At 49.6% G+C, this 14,166-nt stretch overlaps 5 protein-coding genes across 5 annotated transcripts; 3 read left to right on the top strand and 2 right to left on the bottom strand.

Annotated features, from left to right (window-relative positions):
- Positions 1 to 183: 183 nt before the first annotated feature.
- A1O9_05543 (uncharacterized protein) lies at positions 184 to 4,016 on the bottom strand (the record flags this gene model as incomplete). Its single annotated transcript, XM_013404761.1, has 2 exons — positions 184 to 3,810; positions 3,867 to 4,016. 2 exons carry the CDS (start codon positions 4,014 to 4,016, stop codon positions 184 to 186), a joined length of 3,777 nt encoding a protein of 1,258 aa, XP_013260215.1.
- A 954-nt stretch (positions 4,017 to 4,970) lies between these two features.
- On the top strand, positions 4,971 to 5,726 carry A1O9_05542 (uncharacterized protein; the record flags this gene model as incomplete). The annotated part of the gene is made up of 1 exon (XM_013404760.1): positions 4,971 to 5,726. The coding sequence occupies one exon, from the start codon at positions 4,971 to 4,973 to the stop codon at positions 5,724 to 5,726; it is 756 nt and encodes a 251-aa protein (XP_013260214.1).
- A 210-nt stretch (positions 5,727 to 5,936) lies between these two features.
- A1O9_05541 (uncharacterized protein) lies at positions 5,937 to 6,977 on the bottom strand (the record flags this gene model as incomplete). Its single annotated transcript, XM_013404759.1, has 1 exon — positions 5,937 to 6,977. The coding sequence occupies one exon, from the start codon at positions 6,975 to 6,977 to the stop codon at positions 5,937 to 5,939; it is 1,041 nt and encodes a 346-aa protein (XP_013260213.1).
- A 354-nt stretch (positions 6,978 to 7,331) lies between these two features.
- A1O9_05540 (RuvB-like helicase 1) lies at positions 7,332 to 8,892 on the top strand (the record flags this gene model as incomplete). The annotated part of the gene is made up of 4 exons (XM_013404758.1): positions 7,332 to 7,475; positions 7,534 to 7,753; positions 7,815 to 8,362; positions 8,431 to 8,892. 4 exons carry the CDS (start codon positions 7,332 to 7,334, stop codon positions 8,890 to 8,892), a joined length of 1,374 nt encoding a protein of 457 aa, XP_013260212.1.
- Positions 8,893 to 11,294: 2,402 nt separating this feature from the next.
- A1O9_05539 (uncharacterized protein) lies at positions 11,295 to 13,538 on the top strand (the record flags this gene model as incomplete). The annotated part of the gene is made up of 2 exons (XM_013404757.1): positions 11,295 to 12,947; positions 13,005 to 13,538. The coding sequence occupies 2 exons, from the start codon at positions 11,295 to 11,297 to the stop codon at positions 13,536 to 13,538; spliced, it is 2,187 nt and encodes a 728-aa protein (XP_013260211.1).
- Positions 13,539 to 14,166: the final 628 nt, after the last annotated feature.

The raw sequence follows: 14,166 nt of genomic DNA, 5'->3' as shown, positions 1-14,166 counted from the left end.
TCAATGTGAATGAATTGCCGGAATTTGAGTGTCATCGTTTGATGGCAACTCGATCGCTCTGCTACTCCGAGAAACTACAGGAGCAGGTCGTGAGAGGAAGTGCCGCGGCGTTCGACTACCTAGATCCCCCATCTACATGTCGACTACAGATGATTATGGGTAAGTTGTAGATATCAAGGCCCATCAGTAGGTCTCGAAAGGAACGTCGATCACGATCCGCACACTTGTCTTCGGCTTCTCAACGCCGACGATGGGGGAAGGGGCATTTCCTTGCTGTGCTTGGTTTGCACTCGGCGTGTCGCTGTCATCCGGAAAAAATGTGTCCGCGCGAGAAGTAGACTCGACGACAACGGGCGAGGCAGCGAATGCGACAGCTCGCCTGATGGCAAGATTCCCATCCTTCTTCCGTTTCTTCGTGGCGTGTCCGTCCTCAAGCCCAGAAATCAAATCGTTCTCCTCGCGAAGCCCACTGACATTAACTCCGTTGCCATCATCATCATCATCATCATCATCATCATCATCATCATCATCATCATCATTTCGCGTTTCGAACAGCAGGACCGGAAAATCCAGCCTCCCGCCCTTCAGCCCGAACTTATCGTCATCCTTGATCTTGAGAAAGCCTTCTTCTCGAATGATCCCGTTCATGGTGAGATCATCGAGCAGACTCTTCTCCGCTTTCAGCAGCTCGGCATTACTCATCTGACGACGCCGACGCAAGATCTTCTCCTCCAGCGTACCCCGTAGGACCAGCGTCTCGACATACACGGGCCTCTTCTGTCCGATCCGATGCGCCCGCTTGATCGCCTGGGACTCGATGCTTGGCTGCCAGATCGGCGAGACGATGAACACGCGGCTCGCGCACGCCACGTGCAGGCCGTGTGACGCCTGTTTGAGGTCCATCAGGAGCACGCGGAACACGTCCGAGTGGTTGAATGTCGCGAGGTAGGCCGCGCGTTTGCTCACCGAGAGCGTGTTTGCGTAGATCAAGAACTTCACGGACAGGAGTTCGAGCGCTTCGGCAATCCAGAAGGCGATGTTGTTGGAGTCGTAGAAGATGATGATCTTCTCGGAGCTTTGGTGTTTGAGGATTTGCGAGCATAAGTAGTTTAGTTTGGCGGAGGTGAAGCCTAGGATTCGAGTTTTGAGGAGCGCGGAGGGGAGCACTATGCTGGTGGATGGGAGATGTCGCTTTTGGATAGGAGATATTGGTGTGGTATTGGCTGTGCTAGGCGCTAGTCGAGTAGGGGAAGTTAACTGCACTGACGATGAAGATGAAGCCGATTGATGCTTGATCTTCGGTTGCTCTCCGGAACCAAGGGGTTGAGACTTTCCATTGGCAGCAGCGGCAGTCTTATCACGGGCTTTCTGTTCCGCCGAAGCTCGTTCTTTCGCTGAAAGCATAGCTCGAAGTCCCGCACCGGTCAATCCGGCGGCAGGATCATCTGACTGAATATGTCTCAGAATATGCTGCTGTGCTTCCCGCGCTTGAAAGGTGCCCAAAAGCAACGGCTTTGATGCTTCGCCATGCAATGCCCACGCCTCTGCGGCATGTTCGGGGAAGTCTTCAACGTATACACCAATTTCATACAGCGAAGAAAACGCCTTCCATCCAGGGTCGGCTAGAGCACGCTCAGCATTCATGATAGCCTCTGTAAGCAGGGCGCCATCCATATCCGATATAGATTCAAGCTTGTTGTCAAGATACGTGTTGCTCACGTGAAGGGTTTGCGATACGTCGTGTTGCGTAAATCCGACCCAGTGAAAACTTGAATGGCGAAGGTTGGTGATCAGTTCGTCTAACGACTTTCGGTTCTTTGGGTGAAACATGTAATCTTCGTCAGCTCGTTCCGAAGTGATGGCATTTGATGTCAACACAAGCCTGAATAGATTCATGCTGATCTTGTCGTAGTAGCTGGGCTCGAGATAGACTGTGTTGTTGTACAAAGGTGGTAGAGAAAGATCCACGTCAATATCCTCGATACGGTGTCTTATGATGAGTGATTGCAAAATTGTCCTTAGGCCCGGAGCAAAGCGTCGATTTCCCGAAGCATCGAATGGTGCTAAGTATTTTCGCCAATCTGCAGAGTCAAGGCCTTTTTGGTTCGCCCATGGTTGCAGTTTGAGGAATTTAACTACCATGACACGCAATTTCTCCATGTCCTTGATTTCTTCATTGCTGGAATCCTTAAGCTTTCTCCGCTCCAGAGCAATACGAATTGAGTCTTTCCGGCAAAGCTCTTCACCTTGTGATGTCTCATTAATAGCAAGGTTTACTTCAACTCCGTGGAGAGAGTTTGATGGTGTTCCAGATACTACCCAGCGGCGCTCGATGGACATTTTGTCCAGCATGGCCATTGCGTTGGTGCGATAATTTGCGCCGGCGAAGCCATGACCTTCATCGCAGATGACTCTCAACCAGCGGATTTCAGTCAATGAAGATCGAAATTTGCTCTCACCTCTTCCTCTTCTACCTTGGTTGAGGTCATCATCACGATACTCTTGTTCAAAGCGGGCCTTGGTAATCAAGACGATGTCATACTTCATCAGAACCTGGTAGGCCGGGATGACTTTGGTAGATGAATCCAGAACAAGTACGTCAAGGGCGTTCTCGCGGGTGTGCTTCTCGATCTCTTGCTGCCACTGCATAAGCAAATTAGGAGGTACGATAACCAGGGTGGTGTAGCAAAGGTGCAAGGTCGAAAAGCTTTCTCGATTACTGGCTCGTCTATCAGGTGTCGTAGGATGGAAAATCGGTTCAGCGAACTTTGCGTCATATCTGTCGATAGCTTCTTTGATCTTATCAAAATAGTATCCCTTCTGCTCAAGACAGAATAATTGAGCTTTCCAGGGAGTAGCTGACTGCTTAAGGGCTTTGGCAGCAAGTTCAAGCAGGCTGGGTGTTCGTGGGTTGGGCTCTTTGGCGATGATATTGAGTCGTCCTTCAGGGGCTTTGGAATAGTGGCCTCGAGTGGCAAGGACCAATGCAAGACATATCAGGGTTTTACCGTAGCCCATAGTCTCTGCAAGAATGCCTCCTCGAGGTTCGCTGTACAACACCGGATGACTCCGAAGAACGCCCTCGAGTACATCAAAGTAGAAATGTCTGCCGCGGAGATCTGTAAATTGTGGCTTTCGGGGATCCACGGTGTTAGCTGGACTCGCTTCTCTCTGAAGCATAGTTGCCACGGATCGTTTTTGATAAGGATATAGCTGGGTCACGAGGCCCTCGACATCATCATAAATAATATCCACCATTGCCTGTTCAGAGTAGATATCTTCTGACAATTTGTCAAGTGAGGGCTGGGGCGATGACAAAGTGTTGAAGATGTAGAAGAGAGATTCCTCATGGTCATAATGTGCGGTGTGGTAGGTTTGCAACGAAGACTCGGGATCGAAGTGACCATCCCAAGTCGCAGGCGACAGGTCGATGTAGTCGACCAAAGATTTGACGACTTTCCTAAAATCCTTCAAAGAGCCTCTGGAACTTCTGTTGATGTCCTCGGGCAAGATGTAGAGTCTCAAGATAGCCTTGTTAATTGCTACCTCACGGAACTCGGTCTTGAGCCATTGGTGTTTCTCGCCTTGAATCAAGGGCCGATTGGGGTAAGGCTCTTCCCCGTTGAGGCCTTTCATGACTAGGACATCGTTTCCATCGACGATATGGACGAGCAGACGAACCGTCCCAATAGCGATGTAGTCTGTCATCACACCTTGTTCGGATGGATAGCCCAATGCCTCACGCTGCTTCTCAGAGACATATTTGAAATGAGGTTCCGACGAGGCCTCAGTAGAATATCTCTCATATGGCTGTCAGAGATTAGTCTCATGATACAGCATCTTCAAGTCCTGATAGAATTAAATACCTTGTTGTTAGCGACCTCAGTGATTGAATCAGATGCTAGTGGTTCAGACGGGTCTCTCATGGTGGTAAGGTAATCTGTATTTGAAGGGCCGATGAAAAATTCTTTGGGATCAAAGGGCTCGTCGGCAATTGTCTCCTCAACTCTAGACATCGTGTGAGAGACTTCTCAGGAGTTGGGAACTGCGTGGTAATTGGAGGCAGATATGAATGTTCGTGGATTGATGAGCCAGCGTTGACAAGATCTGGAGCCTTGAGGTATGTTTGCCTAACCTGAAACGGCTCTGTCTGACAAAAATGGATATGGCACCCTTAGGCGAATCTGGTGCCTGGGGCTAGCCTCACACGATCCAGATACTGTCTGTAAGACAAAAGAATTTCTGGGCGTCAGGGCTCAATACTTCAACTGTCAATGATGGAGACCGCGCAGCCTTGCGTCTCGGTTCAATACAGTGTTAATGGACTGAGAAGACGAATGCAGAAATTATGAACTCAATCAAAGTTTCTACCCATGCAAGGCAGGAAACTTGGAAAAAATCTCCACATCACGTATCTAACTAAGTATCTAGTTGAAATACATTGCAGGCAGTCGGCATCGGTTGCGGCTTATGTCGCGAGTCTGCCAGTAAGGAAGGACCACACTCACTATATAGTGAGATGAAGACTTAGCTGCTTCTGTGGCTGGCTTTTTTCTTGTCCAAAACCCACAAATAAGACCTTTGTGATGCCTCACTGAAATCCAAGGACGCCATGTGATCTCATCCTGGGTGGTACGCCTGAGTTACCAAGTGAAGGCTCGTCAAGGACAACAAGTTCATGGTGTGAAAGAGACAGTGTTTAAAATGCTTCCCTGTGGTCGCTGTTTACATGGTATAGAATCAGGCGTGGAAGAAGGTTGTTCAAGCATTTCGGAACAAACCAACTAACTAGTCCGAATTCCAGTTGTGGCTGACAAATCCGGATTTTCCTCCACTCTGAGGGATCCATTGTGAACATATTAAATGGAATCTTCCATCAAAGAGTTAAGGCAATAATCGACAGGACCAGTAGAGACATTCCATCACCAACATTGATGCGCATCACTCCAACACCACGCCTTCTTTCAGCCATGTCGACCTACAATATCAGCATCACGTCAGACGTGGTATGTCCGTGGTGCATGGTCGGCCATTCCAGACTCACCAGGGCCATTGCCGAGCACAAAAAGACATTTCCAGATGATAAATTCAATCTCAAGTACTATCCATTCTATCTCCAACCACCGCCCCAGTATACCACCACTGGTCCAGTTCCACCACCATTCCCGGTGAAATCTCGGCCGCGGCGGGAGATGTATATGGAGAAGTTCGGACCAGAGCGATCAAAGCAGATCGAAGCGATGATGAAGCAAACCGCCGCCGGGGAGGGACTCAATTTCAAATTCGGTGGAAACACTGGGCCCAGCCGGAACGGCCATCGGCTCGTCTACTACGCACAAAACCATGGCGGCGAAGAGGCACAGAATGCAACCATGCTCGGTCTTTGGAGGAGATATTTCGAACAGGAGGTGGACATCACTACTCTGGAGACTTTGATCGAGGTTGGGCTGGAAGCTAAGCTCGGAACTAGAGAGGAACTCAAAGAGTACCTCGAGAGTGGCAGGGATGGTGAGGAGGTTGACAAAATCGCCGATGAAGCTAGGCATAAGGGCATCAGCGGAGTGCCCAATTATGAGATAAATGACCTCTGGGAGGTCTCTGGCGCCCAGGATCCGTTGGCTTTCCAGAAATTGTTTCAACGGTGGAAGGATATGGAGGCCAAGGGACAGGTTCCCAAAGGGATGGGTGGCGATGGCAAGCCGGCGAATGGGAATGGGTGCTTGTGATGGTATTTCATTCAATACACGATTATAGTGTTTTGATTTGGGGTTGAGAGGATGTCTTTTCGTTCTTTCAGTGGCTATGGGGGTGGGAAATCGATGTCCTATATCTGATCATACAAGTAAATTTCTTGAAATACAAAGGGCAAGCCTACCCCATCGATGACAATTCCATATAGAGATGGAGGAGTGAAAATAATGTACAGGGTTCTAGTTTTATATCTGAGGCTCTGAATCCTCTTCAGAATTGACTTTCTTTCCCTGGAACCGTCTCTGCCTTTTTTCACGCGGCCTTTCTGACCTCTGTAGCCTCTGTTCTTCCAATTCCACCAGGAATTCATCAGTAACCTCGTTCGTATCCGGAGATGGCTGGCTAAGGCCTGGAACAATGACCTCGTCGTGGTAGTATTCAGGCAAGGTCCTCGGCAAGGGGAACTGCGTAAAATCCTCCTTATTCAAAGTCTGAAGCTGAGGAATCTTGTACTCGTGTTTTTCGCCAGCGTTGATCCATTGATTTTGAACATGAGTCTCAAATCTCTGGGCAGCGTCTCTCAAGGTCTGCCACGCAACCTCTTGTTGTTTGATGAGTTTCGCCTGCCGGTGGGGATCGTTCCACACGTCTTCGAATGTTTCTACCAGTGGTGATTTTCCCTCGAGACCTAACTCCTCTCTCTGCCGGGCGTACTCTTCCAGCTTCTTGGGCGAAGTCATGACAAGCCAGCGTAAACGCCAGCCGAGCAAGCCAAGCTCCTTTATCCTAGCAGGTTTCTCTCCACACACGTACTCATCGAGTCCACCGCACTTTCGGATTGTCCTCATCACTCGTGCTGTGATGGGAATCCGCAGCTCTCGATCTAGAGCTTCGCTCCGAATAGTTTCCAACCTGACGTTAGGGAACCAATGCCGCAAAGTCTTTCCCTTGTTTCTGCCTTTGGAGACTTTGTTTCCTGAGCGAATTGTGGCGCCGCCATAGAGGCCGAAGTTGGCTTCTTGGAAATGGACGTTTTTCCCATATGGATAAAGGGGCATCAAAGGGTCATCAGCACCGGCCCTCTTGAAGTCAGGGTGGCCCAGAGTCCCTTCTCGATCTTCGGTCTTGAAGGTAAACCGGGGCTTGAAATAGGGCGAGGTAGATTGCTTGGTCCGGGAATGGTGTCGATAGTCTTTGTATTGAAGTGAGGTTGGACTGCGAAAGACCGGATCAAGTTCAAACTTCAGCGCCCGGAAGGCATGGTTCGCAGTGGCCGTGGTGGCCATTGTTGAGAGCTTGAATGCGAATAATCGCCCTCAAACGGCGGGAAACGGAGGAGCAATCGCAGTGGTCAAAGAGGGAGCGAGTCGGTGGGAGGTATGCGAGGTACACTGAAGTAATTACGGATGTTATGAGTTTGAGTCCTCGGTCGGGGAAATTCAAACTGCACTGACAGCTGCGGATCACTTTTACTAGCGCGGTTTTGCAGTCTGCAATACATCCAAAATCACGAACACTGAGCAATACGAAGTACACAGTCCAAAGTCCATTTCAAGTATCTCATTCTCATCCTCATTCGGTCCAGTGCCGTTCCCTTCGACCTCCTCCTGTAATCTTGTCACTTTTCTCACCCACCCACCATGGTCAACATCAGCGAAGTCAAGGGCAATTCACGCGAAAACCGAACGGCTGCGCATACTCATATCAAGGGATTGGGTCTGCGGTCGGACGGCACTGCTGAGGCCTCTGGAAATGGATTCGTCGGACAGGCAGCGGCTCGGGAGGTATGCAGCAATGCCCGAATCACCAGATTCTGATTAATCAATCTAATTGCAAGTGCAGGCATGTGGTGTTGTGGTTGACCTCATAAGAGCAAAGAAGATGTCGGGGCGAGCAGTACTGTTGGCCGGCGGACCAGGTACTGGCAAGACTGCTCTCGCTTTGGCAGTGTCTCAAGAGTTGGGTACCAAAGTGCCTTTCTGTCCGATCGTGGGAAGCGAGATATACTCGACTGAAGTCAAGAAGACAGAGGCACTGATGGAGAACTTCAGACGTGCGATTGGTATGGTCCATCTGTATTTCCCATTCCATTCTCACGTGTAGAGAGACTGACATTGGCATAGGACTTCGAGTGCGTGAAACCAAAGAAGTCTACGAGGGCGAAGTCACAGAGCTCATCCCCGAAGAAGCAGAAAACCCTCTGGGAGGATTCGGGCGCACTATTTCCCACCTTGTCATCACCTTGAAATCGGCCAAAGGTACAAAGAAACTGCGTCTAGACCCTAGCATATACGAAGCGATCCAGAAAGAACGTGTTGCCGTTGGAGACGTCGTCTACATTGAGGCCAACACAGGCGCATGCAAAAGAGTCGGAAGGTCAGATGCATACGCGACAGAATTCGACCTCGAGGCCGAAGAATACGTACCTGTGCCCAAGGGTGAGGTGCACAAGAAGAAAGAAGTGGTGCAAGATGTGACATTGCATGATCTCGACATTGCAAATGCACGACCTCAAGGTGGCCAAGATGTTATGAGCATGATGGGCCAGCTTATGAAGCCCAAAAAGACCGAAATCACCGACAAACTTAGAGCAGAAATCAACAAAGTGGTCAGCAGGTACATTGACCAAGGAGTTGCAGAGTTGGTCCCCGGTGTGCTCTTCATCGACGAGGTAAGGCCTATCACCTTGGGACAGCATTACTTAAGTTGATATAAACTAACCTTCCCTCCTTTCCAAAGGTCCATATGCTCGACATCGAATGTTTTACATACCTCAACCGTGCTCTGGAATCCCCCATCGCCCCCATCGTCATCCTCGCCTCGAACCGAGGTAACACCATCATCCGTGGCACTGACGACATCTCCGGTGCCCATGGTGTCCCTCCGGATCTCCTCGCGCGGCTCCTTATCATCCCCACACACCCTTACAACGCCTCCGAGATTCAGACTATCATCCGGCTACGTGCGAAGACCGAGGGTGTGGTTATCTCAGAAGCTGCGATTGAGAAGGTAGCCTTGCACGGCACCACCGTCTCGCTCCGTTATGCACTGCAATTGCTCACGCCCTCGAGTATCCTTGCAAAGGTGAATGGTCGGACAGAAATTAGCCCCGCTGATGTGACTGAATGCGAGGATCTGTTTATTGATGCTAGGAGGAGCGCAAAGGTCGTTGAGGGCGCGGGCGACGCTTTCATCAGCTGAGAGATCTTGCAGAAGCGCCACTAGAGCGCCCTCATTAATGTTTGCTTTGGTGATGATCTTAGCTTGATCGCCAATGCCTGATCTTCGCATTGTCGTTGTACGGGCTGGTCCGATTGGAAAACCCTCGCTTTAAGCTTGGGTCCGGATGGCATGCGCTTGGTCGAACCTTCAGAGATGGCACAACTGCCTAGGAGATTTCACACGAACAGGGATCATGCTATCAGTGTCTCCATGTTATTGACCTCGGGAAATATAGAATTTTCTGACTTCGAGAACTAGGGCGAGTATGAATGCATGTAAAAATATGGGAGGGAGGGTACTGTATGAGTGTTTAGGGCAATGCTTCGATTGCTCTAGATAATTTCTACTGTTGAATGACCAAGGACCAGATATCCAAAGCAAATTCGATTTTGAAAGACAAGCTTTCATTATTTATCGTGATGACCTGAGCAAACCCATCTGCCAGATTACGAGAAAAAAACTAGGCACGACGAGTGACGGAGGGTATGCAAGGACGAAAAGTCTTGAGGGAGAATGTCTACCTAAACAGCAATATGTGTTAGCACAGATTGTCCCGATAAATCAACTGTAGAAATGGCTCGGGTGTAAAGATAAAATCAGACATCCAAGGAAGATTAGACGCTCAACGACACCTGGACTTAATAGGTTCATGCCAGGGCTAGCGTGAAAACTGCGAATGTGGAAAAGGTTTTCAATCATAAGAGGTGAGGTTTCTCGGGGTAGGGGCAGTGGTATAAGGAGTATGGTACGTACGTTTTCTAGTCGATTGGTTGAGTAGGGTTTGTTGTAATGAAAACCTACCGGTCGTGTTCGATTCGAAGAGGAGTGGATCTGTTTTGAAGACCCATTAGTCTGGCGGGTCAAGGAAGAAGGCGATGAGATGAAGAAAGAGCAGGCAACATTGAGAACTGATCAGACAGAAAATACTGGCTAGTAACAGCCCGTTCAGCGATGACGGACCGAGTGTTTCTTCAAGGTCGACTCAGCGATAGAAAGAAGTGTTGAATTTGTGTCATCTTGGAAGTTGGGGGGAATAAAGAGGAAGGGTTTGGGAAACCAGGGGGAGTGCTTACCGATGCGTTGAATACCGGGTATTCATAGCGCAACATGACCTTGGAAAGGGAAAATAGTATGAGCTTAGGAAGACGAGGGAGAGCAACGAAGGAATTGGGAAGTGGTAGAAGAAGAAGGTCGGAAGAATTGGAGGCGCCTAGAAATAAATTTGTGAGAGGATTCCATTTAGCGGCTCAGACCGCGCTAAGGTTTAATGGTTGATCCTGTGGATTCCGTCAGACCGACAAAGGTAGAGGCTTCCTGCTGAACAGATGCCTACGGAGATGTAATGACCTATACTGAAGGTCTTGGCGATGGATGGGCTAACCATTAAGCTGCAAGTTGTTCTCCGAACGAGTGATCTCTATGGACGAGTCAGGCACTAATAGAAAAAGCCCCAGCCCAGTCGCCCCTGCTGCCGGTCATCCTGATTCCTGAGAAAGTCCCGAGTTTGCAGTGTCGCCCACACCCAACTGGCAACGGCACCTTCCCTCTACCCTCTGCCCTCTGCTCCTGCCTCTGCATCCAGCAATCCCCATCCGCACCTGCATTTCGTTCTTTGCGCAGTTCATCCTCCCATTTCTCTCCCCATCGCCATCAACCATCGAATTCTCATCATCGGACATCTCTCATCTCGTGGTGTTTGTTACCGCGTCGGTCGTTCATTTCCTTCTGTTGCATCTCGGCTATTCATCGCTCTGAGGCTTACTGCGCCAGCCTTCGTCCGACTTGTTCCTCCAGATCCTCCGAGAATCACGAGCACGAGCATGAGCACCCCGATAACGCTGTCAACATCTTATTAACATCCCACAACTGAACCACCCAATTTCTCTCACCTGATACAACCCTCATCACCTATCCATCCCGTGATCAAGAGATTGCCCAAATATGAAGTTTTCACGCCCATCTTCATCCCTCACCGTTTCCCTGTGATCCTTCTTCGCCTTGTCGCGACCTTGATCCAGCCCCATAATACCTGACTACGGGTGACATCAGCTTCTAGTTATCCAGGGACTGCACCCACCGCCTCAGGATCTTTCTAATACACGTCGCATCTCTCTCATTCTCGACAGCAGCCACAAGAGGCCTTTTCCCGCCCTTTTTGCAAATGTAACAACTCGATCACTGACCCGCGAAACACAAATCCGTGCTCCGGCAAAAGTGGGGCCATTCGTTTCGTTCCCCAGATCAGCCAAAATACAAGAAGAGGAGGACTTGCACATTGTGATTACCATTTTCCGCCCTTCTGGAATATCACCAGGACGACTTCCTCGCGCTGACGAAAGCGCCCCTCCAGATTTCCGCCGCATATTGCATCGCCGAAGATGATGGCCCAACCTTTTCCTACCCATGCGGGTATGGCTCCTGGCCATCCAGGTATGCCCCATGGCCATCCTATGGCAGGAATGCAGCACCCTGGCGCCGGTCATATGGGTGGTCAACCTCAGCACGGTATGATGCAAGGCATGCATCCTGGTGTCTCCGGGCCTCAGGTCACTCAAGGTCCTATGGTGACGGGCATGCCTCCAGGTGCCGGCACTCCTGCTCCAGGGCCAATGCACTCTGGTGGCATGGCTATGGCACATCTTGGTCCACAGCAGACCATGTTTCAGCAACCCAATCCACAAATGAACTTCGCTCAGATGCAGATGACACCTCAACAACAGCAGATGATGGCTCGCCAGAGAATGGTACAACAGATGCAGCAACAACAGAATCAACAGCAGGGAATGCATATGATGCCTAACGGACAGCCCGCCTTCAACCAAGCCCAGCTGAATGCCCAGATGAAGATGGGTATGATACCACCGCAAATGCAGATGCAGATGCAAGCTGGCAATCCTTCGATGCAAAATTTCCAACACGCACAACAACAGCGCATGATGCAGGCCCAAGCACAACAGGCACAGGCCCACGCCGCTCAGCTGGCTGCTAATAGAGCCGCGCAAGCACAGCAAATGCAGATGACTAGATCACAAGAACAGACCTCTCAACCTCCTCAACAGGTCCCTACTACAGCTCCTCAGCCTCCACCTCAGCCTCAACAACAGCCACAACCAACTCCTCAACCACAACCTAAGGCAACACCGCAACAAGCACAGGCTCAACCTGTGAATAACCAGCAGCAACAGGCCCAACAGCAGCAAGCCCAACAACACCAGGCTCAGCAGCAGCAGCAAGCCCAACAGCAGCAGGCCCAGCAGCAGCAGGCCCAACACCAGGCCCAGCAGCAGGCCCAGCAGCAGCAAAACCAAGCCGCCGCACAAGCGGCCATCAAAGCCAGCGAAGCAGAAGAAGAAAGTTCAGTCAAGCAGCAACAAGACTTGACCAATTCAATGCTGATCTCGGATATCTCAAAGTCAGATATTCTTGCTGGTCAATGCATCTTGCGATTGATTCAATACCAGAACAATTTAGCCAACCCCGAACGACCCAATGATCTTGATTATTGGGAAGAAACCATGACCAAGTACTTTTCACCCGTTGGTTCATTACGACAGCAGTTGTATAGTAACAAAAATGGAGGCGACAAATCCTTCCAACTACAATTTCCATCTCTCGCCCGATACTTCTATTCGCACTTCGCTTGCGGGGTCAAACAAATATTCTTGCAATCTTATGATCACAATGAGAACAAGTTGCCAAATGGTGGTGTCCTCATCATGAGCAGTACTGCCAGTCTGACGTATGTCTTTCAAAACGACATTCGAGTAACGACAACTGGACAGCTTCGAGTCACATTTGATGACATGCAAAAGATTGACCATATGAACATCAGTACGACTGGATGGCAAGAATACATTCCTAGAAGTGCGTTGTTACAACCTCAATCTCCTGAAGTCAAGCAAAGCCCGAAGATCACCAACAAGAATATTAAGCGCGCCCAAGGCAAACCTTCCGAAACCAATTCTCGACCTGTTATCCCTCAATCAGGTGTTGGTGAGTTTGGTGTCCCGAATCACATCTTCCAATTTCTTGAGGTAAGTTGCAATAAAATGATTTTCCACGAAATTTGACTAATGACAATCTCCTTTCAGGTTGCCGAGGTAATGACTGCGATGGGACCAATTATGGAATACTTCCACACTCATCCAGGTGTCAGTCCAAAGGAGTCTCTCTTCAGGGTTACTCAGGATAACGCACAGAATATGGCCAATGTCAATAATGCTCGATTGCAAAATCAAATGGCAGCTCGCGCCAACGGTCAGGTGGCATTTCCCAACCAAATGAATCCTGGCATGAGTGGTCCGAATCAATTCAATTCCCCAGCCATGGGACATTTGGGAATTCCACAGGCACAAGGATCTCCTCTTATGGGTGGTCCCAACCATACTCCCAGTCCTGCACAAAATCCGACCGCAGGTGGAGTAGCAATGATTCACCAGATGAGTGCTCAAGGCTCCAATCTAAGTGGAAGTCAGGGTCCTAGCACAAACACTAGTCCCAATGTCTCCAACAAGAGACGGAGAATGAGTGTAAAGGTTGAAGAAGAAGGCGCTGCTGAGTCGAATGGTGCCAACAAAGTCAAGCCTAGTCCCAAGATTGGTGGCAAAAGGCAGAAAGGTGCATAGTTCAACCACACCCCCCGATGTGCTCAACAAGACCCGAGCGCGACCGCTCAATTCTTCTGGCTCGATTCACTATTCCGAGGAGTTCCGGAGCTCCCAAGGAAGTTTATCCGTTCTTTTGGGATTTGGCGATAGATTTCTGCAACTTGAATACAGCAAGGTGTTCTTGAACGATATTTTGGCTAACTGTTGTCCATTTTTCGCACTGCTGCATATTACATCTTGGACGACGACCAATAGATCTCAGTACCAAGCCTGGAAAGTGGCGGTCTGGTTCGTCATGCTCATCCCTCATGAATGGTTGTACTTGAAGAATGACCGCGTCACTCCTCGTCAGAAAATATCTCAAGCTTCCAAATTATCGACCTTGAACAGAAGAATTTTTGGAGCAGAGAGGGAGGATTCGAGTTACGACTCGTTGAATTGTATCATATCGTCGTTGGATCAGATTTGTGGCGCATTCTTCGTTGTTTTGAGTTGCTTTCCTGAAGCGGCGTTTTTGTTTGGACACCACCACACTGAACGGGGAATGATGTCCAAGAAGGGTCGAAGCCAAAAAGGAGATTGGTACTTCGTTGTCCTTTTGCGACGGACGAGGACAAGATTTTATTGTTCAAGGAACGGATTCATG

Source organism: Exophiala aquamarina, assembly GCF_000709125.1.
Source record: "Exophiala aquamarina CBS 119918 chromosome Unknown aczIA-supercont1.4, whole genome shotgun sequence".
Classification (NCBI taxonomy): Eukaryota; Fungi; Ascomycota; class Eurotiomycetes; order Chaetothyriales; family Herpotrichiellaceae; genus Exophiala; species Exophiala aquamarina.
The sequence above is the reverse complement of the archived record's forward strand: the minus strand, read 5'-3'. Positions and strand labels throughout refer to the sequence as shown.